We start from the raw sequence: 14,938 nt of genomic DNA, 5'->3' as shown, positions 1-14,938 counted from the left end.
TACCAGGAGTACCTAATGTAAGACTAGTTAATAAGCTAGGGATACTTGGTTTCTATGAGAGAAAACGTGTTTAAGAGTAAGGTTTGTACTTCATAATCAATTCGTTATTTTTTTCATAATTGAAGGATATCGTGGTCATTCATGTGATGAAAAGAAAAGTATGTGTGACAAGATATCATGCTTGAACAACGGCACGTGTAAGAGTAATGAAACAAGTTACTGGTGTGAGTGTCCAGCAGGATTTAGTGGTCACAACTGTGAAGTAGATATTAATGAGTGTCTCTCAAACCCTTGTGTCCATGGAGTATGTGAAGATGGAATGGCTACTTTCACCTGTTATTGTTTACCTGGTAAGTTCTCCAACGATAATTCTTTTTATTGAAATATTGATACATTAATTTCACGTAATATCCTTTCAACACTTATATAGTTGTAAAGTCTAATGCTATTATTTATTAGGGCACTGTAAAATTTGATATCAAGTTTGGTTTTACAGAAAAAGAATAATTTTGTAACATCACAAAAATTATCCTCGTAACATGTTTCAAACGAGTAATTTATACATATTTTTGGAGGGTAATTAATAAATAAGTGTAACAGTGTTGTTGTTTTTTAACTTCTATCTAATCACAACAAGATGCAATACAGTGGTAGTCATGACTTATAAAGAGATGTTGATAAACCAACGATAGACGATAGTGGTATTAGGAAAAGTGTGTACAATATCTAGTGCAGGAGGCTTTTATTTAGAACAGTGAGGTTCCCCCCATTTCTATAAATACTCACTCCATCAGCCATAGGCTGAAACCGCAAAAGGCTCATTTGAAAAACCCGAAGAAACTGAAGTCCGTGGGATATCCATCTGGTAATTGAATCAAGAATGAAATAGCACGCATTTTTGTTGACTTTTCATGTTGAAGTGTATAGTTTAGTCTGGTTAAGCCATGTCTTATTACCATCCATTCTGTGAAAAAGTACATATTTCTTCATGGTGTGGTGATACCAGCATATTAAACTGGAGTATTTCTCGACTCTCCGAATGTGTGATTCTTCATTATAGCTTGTAGTTATCACAACTTCCTTGAAATTTTTTTAGAGAAGAACATATATTATTTTTGAAATGTAGAAACTATACAATGATACTAGCGGTCGTACATTCACACAGGCTGTGCTATTTTTCTGTGAACATTTAAGTGGAACTTACCACGTACTAAATAAGATGTAAATCTTTATGTGTTATCGTAATTTATAATAATTAAGAGATTTAAGTTCAAATAATTCAGTGTTTTACTTTAATTATTTGTAGTATTAGCTAGATTTATATAAAACATAGAATTCCTTAAATAGAACAACTGCATTGATCAAAGTGATTGACTTAGTACGTGAAGTTTTACACGTGACATTTCTGCTTTGGTGCTTGGTAATTTAGCAAAGCAGGTCCAACCTTCTCGAGTGATTTTGGGTTAACGGCCGACACCAACAATATTAAGGGTACAAAACTGATAACTTTGGACAAAGTGATCATAGAAGTTTTTCTGAAATTTGCCTACTACTCATAATTAACACTATTTTTTTAACTGCAATTGTTATTGTAGAATTTTGGCAAATCTTCTGGTAAACGCTATTACATGATTGTATCACTAGCATGACATAATTAAAGACATGAATTCTATTACAGCCATTTAAATATGTGCTTGGAGAAGAACTTGAACATGGTCCTTTTGTCGCTTTTGTAGTCGTTTGTTCCATATAAATTATCGTGCTTTTAGTCCCATTAGATGGTTTTACTTTAAGTGTTACTGATGCATTATCTGGTTCCTCCTAACGACAAGATGTTTCTTCAGTACTCCTGGTTTGCCAGTGGTAGTCACTCGTGGAGTAGCCTGTTATTCTCTCTCGGTATCACGCTTTTCTTCGTATTGCTGATACAGTCTAACAATACAGATACCCAGTCTTTAAAACCTTTATACCTTGCGCTTTGTATGCTTTTATAATCGCAGAATATAAGAATTGACGGTGAAAATCCTGTAATATATCCCTTCAAAAAGGGATCAACTTTAGGTATTATGTGCACTTGCAAATCACCATATTAAAGTTGAATTGCAATAAGAGGATCAGGGTTTCTAACTTATACTCTTACAAGTTTTTGGATGATTAGCGACGAAGTGATTTTATTAGCAAATTGGTACTGAAGATAGTAAACAACAAACATAAATTGGTACGTAGGAAAGTTTTCACTTAAAAGTACATTTTAAAACATTAGTGTTCACGTCTCAGGAGAAAGAAAAAGCATAATTTTACTTGTTAGGCTATAGATAATAGGACATTTTACTTAGTCTTACGTTTGTCGTTTTGTATACGATTTATTTCTTAACGTTAAGAAGGCTGTTAAGTTTTACTCGTGAAAGGTTGATTTATTTGTGTAAAATTTACAGGTGGGTTTTAATGACCCCAACTTATATTTTAAATAACTAATGTACGTAGATTAAAAGACACAGGATCAAAACATCTTTAAGCTCTACCCATCGAAAATTCTCTGAAATTTAGCATTTTAATCATTCTGGTTTTAGTTGCATGACTGTGAATGATTAATGTGCAGGTTTTGGAGGTGATCACTGTGAGTTTGAGTACGACGAATGTGATTCAAACCCTTGCGTCAATGGAGGAGCGTGTGAGGATCTGGTAGCTGGATACAGATGTCACTGTGGTCCAGGATATAAAGGTAGAAGATGTCAGATAAAAGTGAACCTCTGCCAACCAAACCCATGTCCTACTCCTGCCCAGTGTGTCGACCGAGGCAATAATTACAGCTGTATCTGTCATTCGGACTACAATGGTATGATTTAATCCTGTTTGTATTGAACCGTTTTATTACTTATCCGTTACATTTTATATTTTGCTACTTACAGACAAATTTTAGTTCTTTTTAGGTTACATTGTAATAATAACTTATATATTGTATCAAACGATTGGTTATCAATTGAACTTTGAGTAACAGTAGTTTGTTCTGAATTTCACGCAAAACTACACGAGGGTTAGTGTAAGACTAGAGGGAAGGCAGTTAGTCATCACCACCCACAACCAACTCTTGGGCTGCTCTTTTACCAACGAAGAGTGGGATTGGCCGTCACTTTATAACGTCCCCACGGCTGAAAAGGTGAGCATGTTCGGTGTAACGGGGATTCGAACCCTCGGCCCTCAGATTACGAGTCGAGTGCCTTAACTACCTGGCCATGCCGGGCCAAGTAACAATGGAGGCGAGTAGACTGTATATGCCCACACTTTATTTTTGTACAGTCTTTATACAGTCGGGTAATACCATCTGAATGGCCATCAGGGAATAATTTATCCACCAGCGTAGGGTACTTACAAAAGCAAGAACTATAACTGTTTGTGATATTTAGATTAACATGGCTTGCTTTTAGCCTAATTATATGCATCGTTTCATTATTATTAATAAATGCGTAATCAAGATACCTGTGGTCTACTCAACTTATTGATAAATAGAATTAACGTATTTCTTGTTGATGATTATCCACTTGTGTACTGTGCCTCCTTGTCACGCTAAGACGTTAAATATGTAACAGTATTTAATAACTGTGAATATTTATCCTAAACAACCAAATTTACATGACTTACTATTTTCTTAAATACAATGCATTTAATCATGCCCAGGTTTTTCTTATATCCACAAACGCCTCAGAATTACGTGAGATAATCTTAGTTATCTACTTTTACTGTGTATAAAACCTAACAGTTTTATAACTTCTTAAAACTCAGTTTTATATATCATACTTCAAGCTTTATATACAGCATTGACAGTTCCCTCACGTGATCATTTGGAACAAGTGCAATATATGAATTTAACTTTGTGCTAGAGAAATTTGAAAATACTTAATGATCGCTTACTATAGTTATATTTTTTGATGACATATTACAAGACTTAATAATTATTCAACAAGCCCCATAAAAACGTTTCCTTATACAACTTTAATTACAACTCCACGCTTTTAGCAAAATGTCTATGTCCACATTAAGATTTTTATTAAAAGTGGCTAGGAATGCGTTCCTCAAGAAACGAGCGAATGAATCGATTACATTTAGAAACTGGCCAAGGGTGTTAAGGCATGCGACTCGTAATCTGATGGTCGCGCCAAACATCCTCGCCCTTTCAGCCGTGTGGGGGCATTATAATGTGACGGTCAATCCCACTATTCGTTGGTAAAAGAGTAGCCCAAGAGTTGGCGGTGGGTGGTGATGACTATCTGCCTTCCCTCTAATCTTACACTGCTAAATTAGGGACGGCTAGCACAGATAGCCCTCGAGTAGCTTTGTGCAAAATTCAAAAACAAACAAACAAACATTTGGAAACCCACAACTTAGATTTTCAACTACTGGCTGGAATATTGTATGCTTCTCTTATATATCGTAATAAGATTGCACTCAGCACGGTTCAGAAAAACAGTTATGCAACGTGACTAATGAGCGGTTAATGCGGCCCAAATGATTTCTCAGAAAAGTTATCCGTTAACGTGATGTTGACGTGGTGTGGGTTAAGATCCCTTAAGAAACGTCATCTAATAATATATGTTGGCACGTTATGGTTTGAAATAACTAAAGAAACGTTATTCATTTGTGTTTTTCAGGTTTAAAATTATTTCTGAAATTTTATCTGTTGCCATCATGTTTGTCTATTTCGGATTGAAGTACTGTGAAAAAAGAAATTATCTGTTTACATAATGTAGCGGTAATTGGAAGAATATCCCCCGAGAAAACGTTATCTGTTAGTATAAAGTAACAATAGTATGGGCGGATATCCCCTAAAAAAGTTAGCTGTTAAGTGACGGTAAATTGGGAGGATGTCCATTGAAACAAAAGGTATCTGTTGACATAAAGTGATGGTAACTTGGGATAATATCTTCTGAAAACGTTATTTATTGACATAAAGTGACGGTAGTTTGGGAGAATATCTCCTTAAAACACATTATTTGTTGACATAATGTTGGTTTTGTTGTGTATTTTTCTGAACATTAAACTTAAGGGACGATAGATAAAAGTCATGTCACATATGTCAATCTTTTCAATTAAATTCAGTTAGTTTAGCAAATAAGTAGATTCACAAAACTTGCTGCATAACACTGAAGAAAAAATGAGTTTAAAACTTCACAAGTAAAAATATATTCTTTCCCAAATACTACTATTTTAAGATTTTTAAGCATATTTTAAATATTCACGTAAAATTGTTTGTATTATGAACCAAAAGCTACATTTTCTTTATTGTCATTATGTTACATTTTTATTTGTAACAAAAAGATACCAATATCGAAGAAACAAGAAGAGTCTTGCAGATCAGCGTTGTCATAATACGTTTCATGTAAACATTGTAATAATAGTTACATTTTTTCAACACAGGTATCAGTTAATACGTTGTCACAATACTCACGTTTCACAAATAAATATGGTAGTAACAAAATAGTCACATTTCGTCAATGTAAGTATCAACTAATACGTTATCACAATACTCACGTTTTATATAAGAATGGTAGCAGCAAAGCAGTCACATTTTTTCCAACGTAGGTTTCAGCAAATACGTTATCGTAATGCTCACGTTTCACAAGTAAATATAGTAGAAATAAAGTAGTCACATTTCCTCAACGTAGGTATCAGCAAATACGTTACGCACCACTGTTTCAAATCACCGGAAAATTGAACTTGGACTTAGAAGTTAATAAACTGCTTAATATGTATTATTTTATTTGCCAATAAGATTGATACACACAATTTTATTTTTTAACACAAATATATTTTAATATAGAAACATAAATACGATATATTTATAATAACAGTTATTACTAATAGTTGTTACAAATGATGGTTTATATACAAGAATTTTACAAAGTTACAAACAATACCGAATTTTATATCCGGTCTAGAACTAAATATTTTATCAATGATCCAAGTCTACAATGAGCAAATTAATTCTGAGTTGACATTGTTGTTACTCGCTTAAGCTACCTAACTTTTTATAAGAATCAAGCGAGTTTGTAGAAATTTCAACAATATTCTAACGCGCTTTTGTCGAACAAGTATTGTTGATTTTTACATTCAAGAACGTTCTACAAATTTCGAGAACAGGCATAACTTGCGCAATACAGTCAAGAACATACTTCACATGCAAAAAATAAAACTGTACAGAAACAAACGTATACATTAAAATAAATGAGCAACTGTAAATCCGCTCATATGAAAAATATAATACTGATATATAATTGCAGTATAAAGTTGTTTTGCTTTACATTACACTAACAATATGAACTAACTCCTCCTAACATTTCATTCCGATTTGTAAACATTTTGAAAACCTTTTTCAAAAACTATTGTAATAAGATATACACAGTTGTTTTAATACCATTTAGTAGAATTAATTTCCGAAACTTTTATCAACAAACACAGAAACACACATCAATAATGCATCTTGTAATCAGTTCTCGAGATTTCAGCGTATGGTCACTTTTCTTTACTTAAAATCCATCGACGAAACTTTTATACTTGACTTTTCAGTTAGAAGAAACTATTTCCGAATAATCTGTAGCTTAAGACTAGAGCTTGACTCGCCCAGATGCTGAACACTACCATAATTCTTGTAAAACTTTCAAAAGTTCTTTATAGATATGGATATAAAAAAGATAACGAATTTTTCAAAATATGTTTAGTTTGTCAGAAGTAAAAGATGTAGCTTAGGGACATTTCTTGTATGAGTTTGAAATAGCATGTCATTAAAAAACAACTTGTTTTATAAATACAATCTAAGAAAGTAGAAGTTGCGCTTCTTGTGACAAATATTTAAACATACAGAAGTGCAGAAGTGACACCTCAGCGAAATTATCAATGAGAGACACCTAGTAGGCATACATATAATAGTTTGAATAGTACAAGAACAGATTATGCTTGGGTGTGAACATGGGAACAACAGGTAACACAGTTTGTTCACACAATCGAGTTATATATACATATTGTTTCTGGTATATGTGGTTTAGATGAACTAATGCTTGCGAATAAAAATGAACATTAATGAGTGATCTATATGATTAGTATTTTTAGAGCAGAATGTAACATACGTTTTCGACAATCTACCTAAAGGGGCAGGCTGTACCCAGCACTACAATCCTTGCTTTCCTAACCCTTGTCAGAACAGTGGTAGTTGCTGGCCTAGTCTTGACTCGTTTTTTTGCTCTTGTCGACCTGGTTACACTGGTGACCTCTGTGAAGGTTAGTACATTTTTATTTATGCAAGGTTGTAGTTGCAAGTTTATTTAAAACACGAATGCCAAAATATAGTGTGTGTGTGTGTGAGTTCATACTTGTTATTTAAAATTCTGAGAATTTATCAGTGATAGTAAATAAGAATATTAACACCTATACATATTTTATTTTCAACATCGACGAGGCTTCATAAGTATAAGAAAAGAATCCTTAAAGCATTCGGTAATGTCATTTCAACAGCCACATACTTTTTATACGATATGGTCTTTACATATATATATATATATTGTTTGTGTATCTCACGCATGTACAATGCGTTACTGTGTAAGAAATTTAGAAAATGAAACAGTTATTCGAATACACTTCTTCATACATACCATTTTGAGACACCGAGAATGATGATTTAAGATAATTCTTGAGGTAATATAACCACGGATCTTTTATACTTTATTGAAAACTACTAAAATATGAAGGTAACAAGAAATTTGTTCTTGGTCTTTGGATTTTTCTCTATGAATTAAAATCGAATTTTATTGGTGCTATTCTAAATAACCCAAAAGTATTGTCACCTCAAGGGTTTGTTTATTTAGTTGTAATTGAGCACAAAGCTACACTTTGGGCTATTTGTGCGTAGTGAGTCCGCAAACATACCACTGTGCCACTGGGGGGCACCTCAAGGAGCAAATCACGATGGCTGTGTCTCACAAAGTTATTTTTCAGTAGTGTGTTGTCTGTTTGTCAGTCAATCAGTAGACACTAAAACTACTTCACATAAGGGACGCTTAAAGTTGCAATTTGTACTGTCGTGACATCAGTAAAACGTACATCGAATCATAAAAGACGAAAATAATTATGTATTTCATAGGCTGCAATACGGCATGACATATGAACTTCAAAAATAAGAAATAAAAATATTTGTTATTCTTTAATTTGGTTTTATTCACTCTTACAACAGGACACTTTTGGGAACACTTCGGAAGTACATCTGGTATAGCTTTGACTAATAAAACATAACAATGGTCAACGTTTGAAAAGTAACGAAACGTCACATGTAAAAAGGCAAATCAACAGCATGACATAATTCTAGGAAATGGAGAAAATGCGTGGAACTCATAGCGTGTGTGTGTTTTTATAGCAAAGCCAGATTTGGTTATCTGCAGTATCCTCTTATTATAGCATTGTAAATATGTAGACCTACCAATACCCCTCCAATAAAATGCAACAAAATTATGAAGTTTCTACTATGGAAATTTGCGATAGTTATTTGAAAAATGAAATGACTGTTTGACTTTACATTCACACCACGTAGTAGTATTGAAGTGAACACAAAAATCCTCATGTGGTAATATAGTAGTTAATATATAAAAATTAGAATTAAAAATCGGTATGTGGTAATATAGTAGTTAATATATAAAAATTAATGTTAAAAAATCTTTATGCGGTAATATAGTAGTTAATATATAAAAATTAGTGTTAAAAATCCTCAACTTGTAATATAGTGGTTAAAATAGAAAAATTAGAGTTGAAAATCCTCAAGTGGTAATATAGTAGTCAATATATAAAAAATAGTGTTAAACATCCTCATGTGGTAATATAGTAGTTAAAATATAAAAATTAGTGTTGAAAATCCTCAAGTGGTAATATAGTAATCAATATATAAAAATTAGTGTTAAAAATCCTCATGTGGTAATATAGTAGTTAATATATAAAAATTAGTGTTAAAGATATCCTCCATAACTTGTACTGTTATTTATATGAAGTGGTTTAACTAGTACCATTTATAAGAAAAAGTGTATTTAAAAATCTTTTATGAATATTGTGGTTACTCACTGCTAAGAAAATAGTTGTTATGATTTAAATTATAAAATATTAATTATATATTTGATTTATTATACTAATTATTAAATTGCTTAGTCAGAAGTCTGTTCTAGCAATAGCTGCTTATCTACTATTGTGATTTCCTTTTCAGTGGAAATGTTGTATCCAGCTAAGCCATTAGCTCGCACCCTTGAAGACTCTGCTGGAGAGAACCTCATGGATTCCGTGAACGCGCCGATGGATCATCTTCACAACATGTACATCGCTGCAGCCACCCTAGCCGGAGCCTGCCTGATTGTGGCAATCGTGGTGACCTTTTGTCATTGTCGAGTCCATAAGACTTACCAAAGGCTTTTCACTGGGAGTTTTCATGGAGGTTCGAACTCTGATGGCAAGCATCTGAGGCGGTGAGTTTAGCTTTTAACCTTTATTTGTCCTGTTTGTTCTGATGTATCCTTGTTGTCTGAATAGTTATTCTTATAATATGACATGTAGCCTTTAAATTTTCTTCTCACAGTTCATGTTCTTTTGGCCTATTGTGGAGGTTTGAATACACTATAAAGGTTTGACAAGAGTAACCCAAAATTGGCGGTTGGTACTGTTGATTAGCTTTCTTCCATTTGGTCATTTGGTTTCTTAGTTTAAAATTAGAAAGACTATACACAAATAGCTCTGGTTACATTATTCTTTATTAATAGTAGTTTCGAGATTATTTTTCAGCAAGCTACTTTCAGACATTATTTTTTTCTAACGTATTCTATTCTATCTCAAATATTTTGTTTGTAAGGTACTTAACTGCTATAATACTCCTAAACTTTCACACCTGAACGTGTTTAATTCATTACCACTTTAGATTCGCTTTGTTTCTCCTTCCAATTTTATGCATTTATTTTGCAGGAAGAAGCAAATAAACCATTTTACTTTCAGTTTTTAAGACGTCTTGACATTTTTAATTTTCTGTTTTTGAGTAGGATGTTTTGGTTATATTTATACAATGCCAATGAGTTGTTATTTTGTCAGATTTCTGAGAAAAGTGGCTAATTTACTCATTCTCCCTAGTGAAGACCCAAACAGATTTTTATTGAGCCTGCGTGGGAACGTTTCTAATTTCCGCCCTTGTCCCGACGGAGTCTACGAGGCCACAACTATTGATTTATCAGAGAATCTTGATCGGCCACTCATTGACTCATAGAAATTCCGTTGGATCTTGCTTTCCGTCTCACCTTTTTCGTCCGTGCTCCTGTGATTACGTCACATTCAATGTTACCAATGAGGGTATTTTACCGTACAGTTAACCACTAGAGACTTGCCAGATAAATTTTTACGAAACTGTCAACGATCATCTCTTCAAAACTGTTATTAGTTAGTAATTACTTTTACAACCCATTTGCTTGATTTTTTTTACCAAAATGACCATTAATTACTTTCTTAAATAACGAAAAAGTACTATGATTTTAAATTTTTATTTTCTTAGAAGATGCTATTTTTTTGTTACTGAGTTGTCCTCCATCCAATATTACTCACTATCCTGTAGCCTACATTGATGTCTGGATCAAATTAGTTGAAATCTAAATTTCTTATCTCTCATGAACTGAAATCACAATTTGTGGAAAGTTCTGGGTTTTAATGCCTTATTTAAATAAGTGAAACGAGTCTTTTTAACGTCAGGCTTAGTTCTTTTCTTTTTAGTTAGTATTAGCAACCAAATAAGTGTTTGGTAAAGACACTACTTTAATCAAGCGGAAAATGCACATAATTCGCTGTAATGATGAAAATTAATAAAATTTATCATAAAATGTTACCAAAGAAGAAAACATGATAAAATATAATCTGCATTATAACGAACAGTACTTTGCTGGTATTAAAATTCTATTTTTACATTTATAACCTAGCTGTTCAAACTGAAATAATCCATTTTTATACTGACTCGTTTAATTCCGTTTGACAAATTTTTCGTTTTTTCAAAAGCCTGTTTCTTAGTTATTAATACATCCGGTTGGAGCTAGTTACCAGTTTTTGAGTTGGAAAACGACAACGCGTTGTCAGCAGAAATGTGCTTATACGGAATATGGGGATTGATTTATATCTTTCCAGTGTGGGTTGTAGAATTAAATATATGTCAGGTTATTATAGTCGTGTAGTACATTTAGACTAATGTATATATGATAATTTACTTATAGTATAGATATCATCTGTAACTGAATTAGGGTAGGCTTAACTCCATGGCAGTATTTTATCTCGGTTTGCTTTGCTCCTTCTTCGAAAAGTACGATAATTAAACTTGAAATTAATTTTGTATTACAAATAATAATAAAATTTGTTTTCAAGCGTCCATATAGAATTTTAAAAGTATTTTTTCTGTCTCCGTCGAAAAAATTAAAAGTTTCTTTCAAAAGAAAGATATTTTGAAATAAATAAGTTACTTGTATTTAAATACTGTGTGGGTACTTAGTTAAAAGCATAAAACATGATAGTTAGTAGAACGATGTTAGTAACAACTATTATTAGACTAGTCAATTGTACTCTGTAGCAACAGAGTCTGTCTATCTATTTAATCGTGTGTTTATTGTTTCATAAATGGTAATTAATAGTTGTAGCAAGTAGAGTATGTATGATATTGTGGGCTTGAAATATGGCCTATTCCAGAAACAGTTTTTGTCTTTGCCCTTTAATATTACCGTTTCTCGGCGCTAATTTTGAAGGTTTTAAATATTTAGTTTGAAAACATTTTACTATGTGAACCATAAAATGACTGTAGTATGCGGTATTAACTTCTAGCGCTTTGTTAATGTCGTCCGAAGAATTTACTATTTGTTCATTGTAATAAAGTGTTGTTCTTGTGTTTCGTTTTCTTTGAGTCCATTTTATTGTCTTGACAAAAATGCTAGAAGATACAAAATTGTAAAGCTCCGTTACATAAAACAGTTATTTTTTTCCTAATTTTAATAAATGACGTAATAGCCTAGTGATAATTCACATGTTAGGTATTTGTTTTTGCTTTTTTTGTTTCCTTTAGAATAGCAAATTACCTCCAGAGCTTGCCTGCACTTTCAAATTATTTCTTCATTTCATTACCACAAAACACTGCCCAGCATGATCAGGTGAATAAGACCTTCAACTCGTGTTCTGAGAATCGCGGGTTTTAATCACCGTTACACTAAACATGTTTGCCTTTTCATCAGTGGGAGCGTTATAACGTTACGGTCAATCGCACTATTCGTTGGTAAAAGAGTAACCCAAGAGTTGGCGGTGGGTGGTGATGACTAGTTGACTTTCCTCTAGTCTTACACTGCTAAATTAGGGACGGCTAGCGCAGATAGCCCTCGTGTAGCTTTGCACGAAATTTAAAACAAACCATATCTCTGTTTCAAATTGTTACATAAATAGTACACATTTAAATTTCGATGAATTACCCAGTGCACATTTCGAAAACAAATTATACAATGAACTGACATTTCAAGGCTTACATTTACGAGTTACTAACGGGAAGGTGCAAGATATTGTAATAGAAAGAACGAATTTTCCTCTCAGCCATAGCAGGTGGAATCTTAATGTCAATAAAATTATATTAAATTTTTCTTACACATTCTTTTGTCATTCAGCGGTCCTCCGCTAGGACAGCGATAGGTCTTCGGATTTACAACGCTAAAGTCAGGGGTTCGATTCCCCTCGGTGGACACAACAAATAGCCCACAGTGGCTTTGATATAAGAATTAAATATGATCATTCAGAAACTTGATGAAAAAATAGCACCGGCTCGACTGCTGTTATGTCTAACGTATCCCAGTTGGCTTGAAGAGTCCTGGTATTTGCGAAAGGTCTTCTTGGTAATGGATAGAACAGGTGTGAAATAATAGAAGATAGATGTGAGTTAGATGGGGTCTAGAGGTAGTGTGAATCCAATGATCCAGAGTTTGTAATCCATTGTTTCAAAAAATGCATTCTTCACTGCACTTTAAGAGTGACAGTCACATTTCACTATTCAATTAGATGGGAGATGGTGTAGTTTAATACGTGTCTTTCTTCTAGTCTGTCAGCTTTCTTCACCTCTCTGTGAGACTGAAAAGGCATGTTTCGATACCCGTGCTGGGCACAGGGCAGATGGGTCACTTTGTGGTTTTACGCTTAATAACAAATAAACAAACTAGTCTATTAGTTCAAATTAGGAACAACTGTACACAGACATCCATTTGTGTAGCTTTGCTCGAAATTCTGTAGCAAACAGAAGATTTGCTATTTACTTCGTTGTAAATTTCTTGGTCGCGGTGTTAACAACCGGAAACCTACGAAACTAGACACCACATGTATTGCATATTCAGTTATCTAAATTACAAGACATATTGAATATTCTTTAACCATTTTTGTACAATCTAATAGTTGTCTCAACTCCATAAAATACATTCGAAACATAAACTTCTACAATGTGTTTATATATATATATAATTTCCGACATATTTTACGTAATTATCGTATTCTAAGTTAAAGTAACTGAGAAGGTATTCATAAACAAAATTAAAAATTAGGGCAATAATTAGTCAATGCGACAAACTGAAAATAATGTACAAAATAACAAAATAAAACATGTTTGGGTCTTAACACGTATGTGGTTCTGGAAAACTCTGGTTGCTACCAAATGGAAATAAAATAATTATTTTCTGCTAGAATGTAACTGAGATTCAGTGAGATCTCTGTTGGTGAAGTTGAAATAAACAATTATTATAAGATACAAAAAAATAATGATAATTTTTGAAGGTTTCCGATAACGTAAGCATCTTAGCTTAACTCATCAAAAAAAGAAAAAATGATCTGTACCAGATAATTAAAATCGGTATAAAAGTGTTTTGTTTGATTTTTGCGTAAAGTTACACGAGGCTATCTGCGTTAGTCGTCCCTAATTTAGCAGTGTGAGACTAGAAGGAAGGAAGCCAGTCATCACCACCCATCGCCATTGCATCCTTTTAAAAGAATTTTTGCTGACGTAAGAAAATCCGTTAAGTTTGTTTGTTTATGGTTAAGCACAAGGATACACAATGGGCTTTGCCTTGCCCACACGGGTATCGAAAGCGGGTCTCTAATGATATGAGTCTGGAGACAAAGCGCTGTGCCACTGGGGCACGAGTCGTTAGGTTTAAAGAAATTAAGTCATAAAGTACAGTGGAGGTGACACTTTTCTTCCAGTCATCATAAATGTAATTTCATTGTCAATAGTAATGATTTACATGACATAATGCTATAATTTACATATTTCCTTGTAACCATAGCAGATTTTTATTGATTTATTGTAATTTTACGGTGTTTTTATTTCTGATGGATACGTAGAACTGCCAACCAAGATTATCCCAAGAATTGATAATGGGTGCTGTTGATTAATGTGTTTGTTTTGAATTACACGCAAAGCTACTCGATGGCTATCTGTGCTAGCCGTCCCTAATTTAGCAGTGCAAGAATACAGGGAAGGCAGCTAGTCATCACTACCCATCACCATCTCTTGAGGTACTCTTTTACCAGCGAATAGTGGAATTGACAGTAACATTATAACGCCCACAAGGCTGAAAGGGCGAACATGTTTGGTGAGAAAGGATTCAAACCCGCGACCCTCGGATTATGAATCCAGTGCCTTAACCACCGGGACATACCGGGCCCATGATAATAATAAGTTTTATTTTAAAATCATTAATGCTAAAACGTTTCTCTTGTACTTGGAAGGAAATCTAAAATAACTTTAGCCGTTCGTTACATACAATATTCGAAAACAAAAAAGAGTGCACTAATTCCCGTTTCCATGGAAGCACCCAGGCTAGGCTAATAAATATTCGAGCATATGGGGAATTCAAAATTTTATAAAGTAAAATAGGCG

At 33.4% G+C, this 14,938-nt stretch overlaps 1 protein-coding gene across 4 annotated transcripts in view; it reads left to right on the top strand.

Moving 5' to 3' along the window:
• LOC143237901 (uncharacterized) overlaps positions 1–11,930 on the top strand; it is a 94,839-nt gene extending 82,909 nt beyond the window's left edge. For 3 of the 4 annotated variants that reach the window (XM_076477619.1, XM_076477622.1, XM_076477621.1), the window contains 5 exons: positions 126–350; positions 2,600–2,836; positions 7,141–7,269; positions 9,233–9,488; positions 10,141–11,930. In XM_076477619.1, the coding sequence (XP_076333734.1) occupies positions 126–350; positions 2,600–2,836; positions 7,141–7,269; positions 9,233–9,488; positions 10,141–10,273 (980 nt within the window). In that variant the 3' untranslated portion in view covers positions 10,274–11,930. The remainder of the gene's footprint in view (positions 1–125; positions 351–2,599; positions 2,837–7,140; positions 7,270–9,232; positions 9,489–10,140) is intronic. The other variant, XM_076477620.1, reaches the window with a different exon arrangement.
• The last annotated feature ends 3,008 nt before the right edge of the window (positions 11,931–14,938 follow it).

This window comes from Tachypleus tridentatus, chromosome 13 (assembly GCF_004210375.1).
Source record: "Tachypleus tridentatus isolate NWPU-2018 chromosome 13, ASM421037v1, whole genome shotgun sequence".
NCBI lineage: Eukaryota > Metazoa > Arthropoda > Merostomata > Xiphosura > Limulidae > Tachypleus > Tachypleus tridentatus.
Note: the sequence above shows the minus strand (reverse complement) of the source record. Positions and strands in the feature narration are given on the sequence as shown.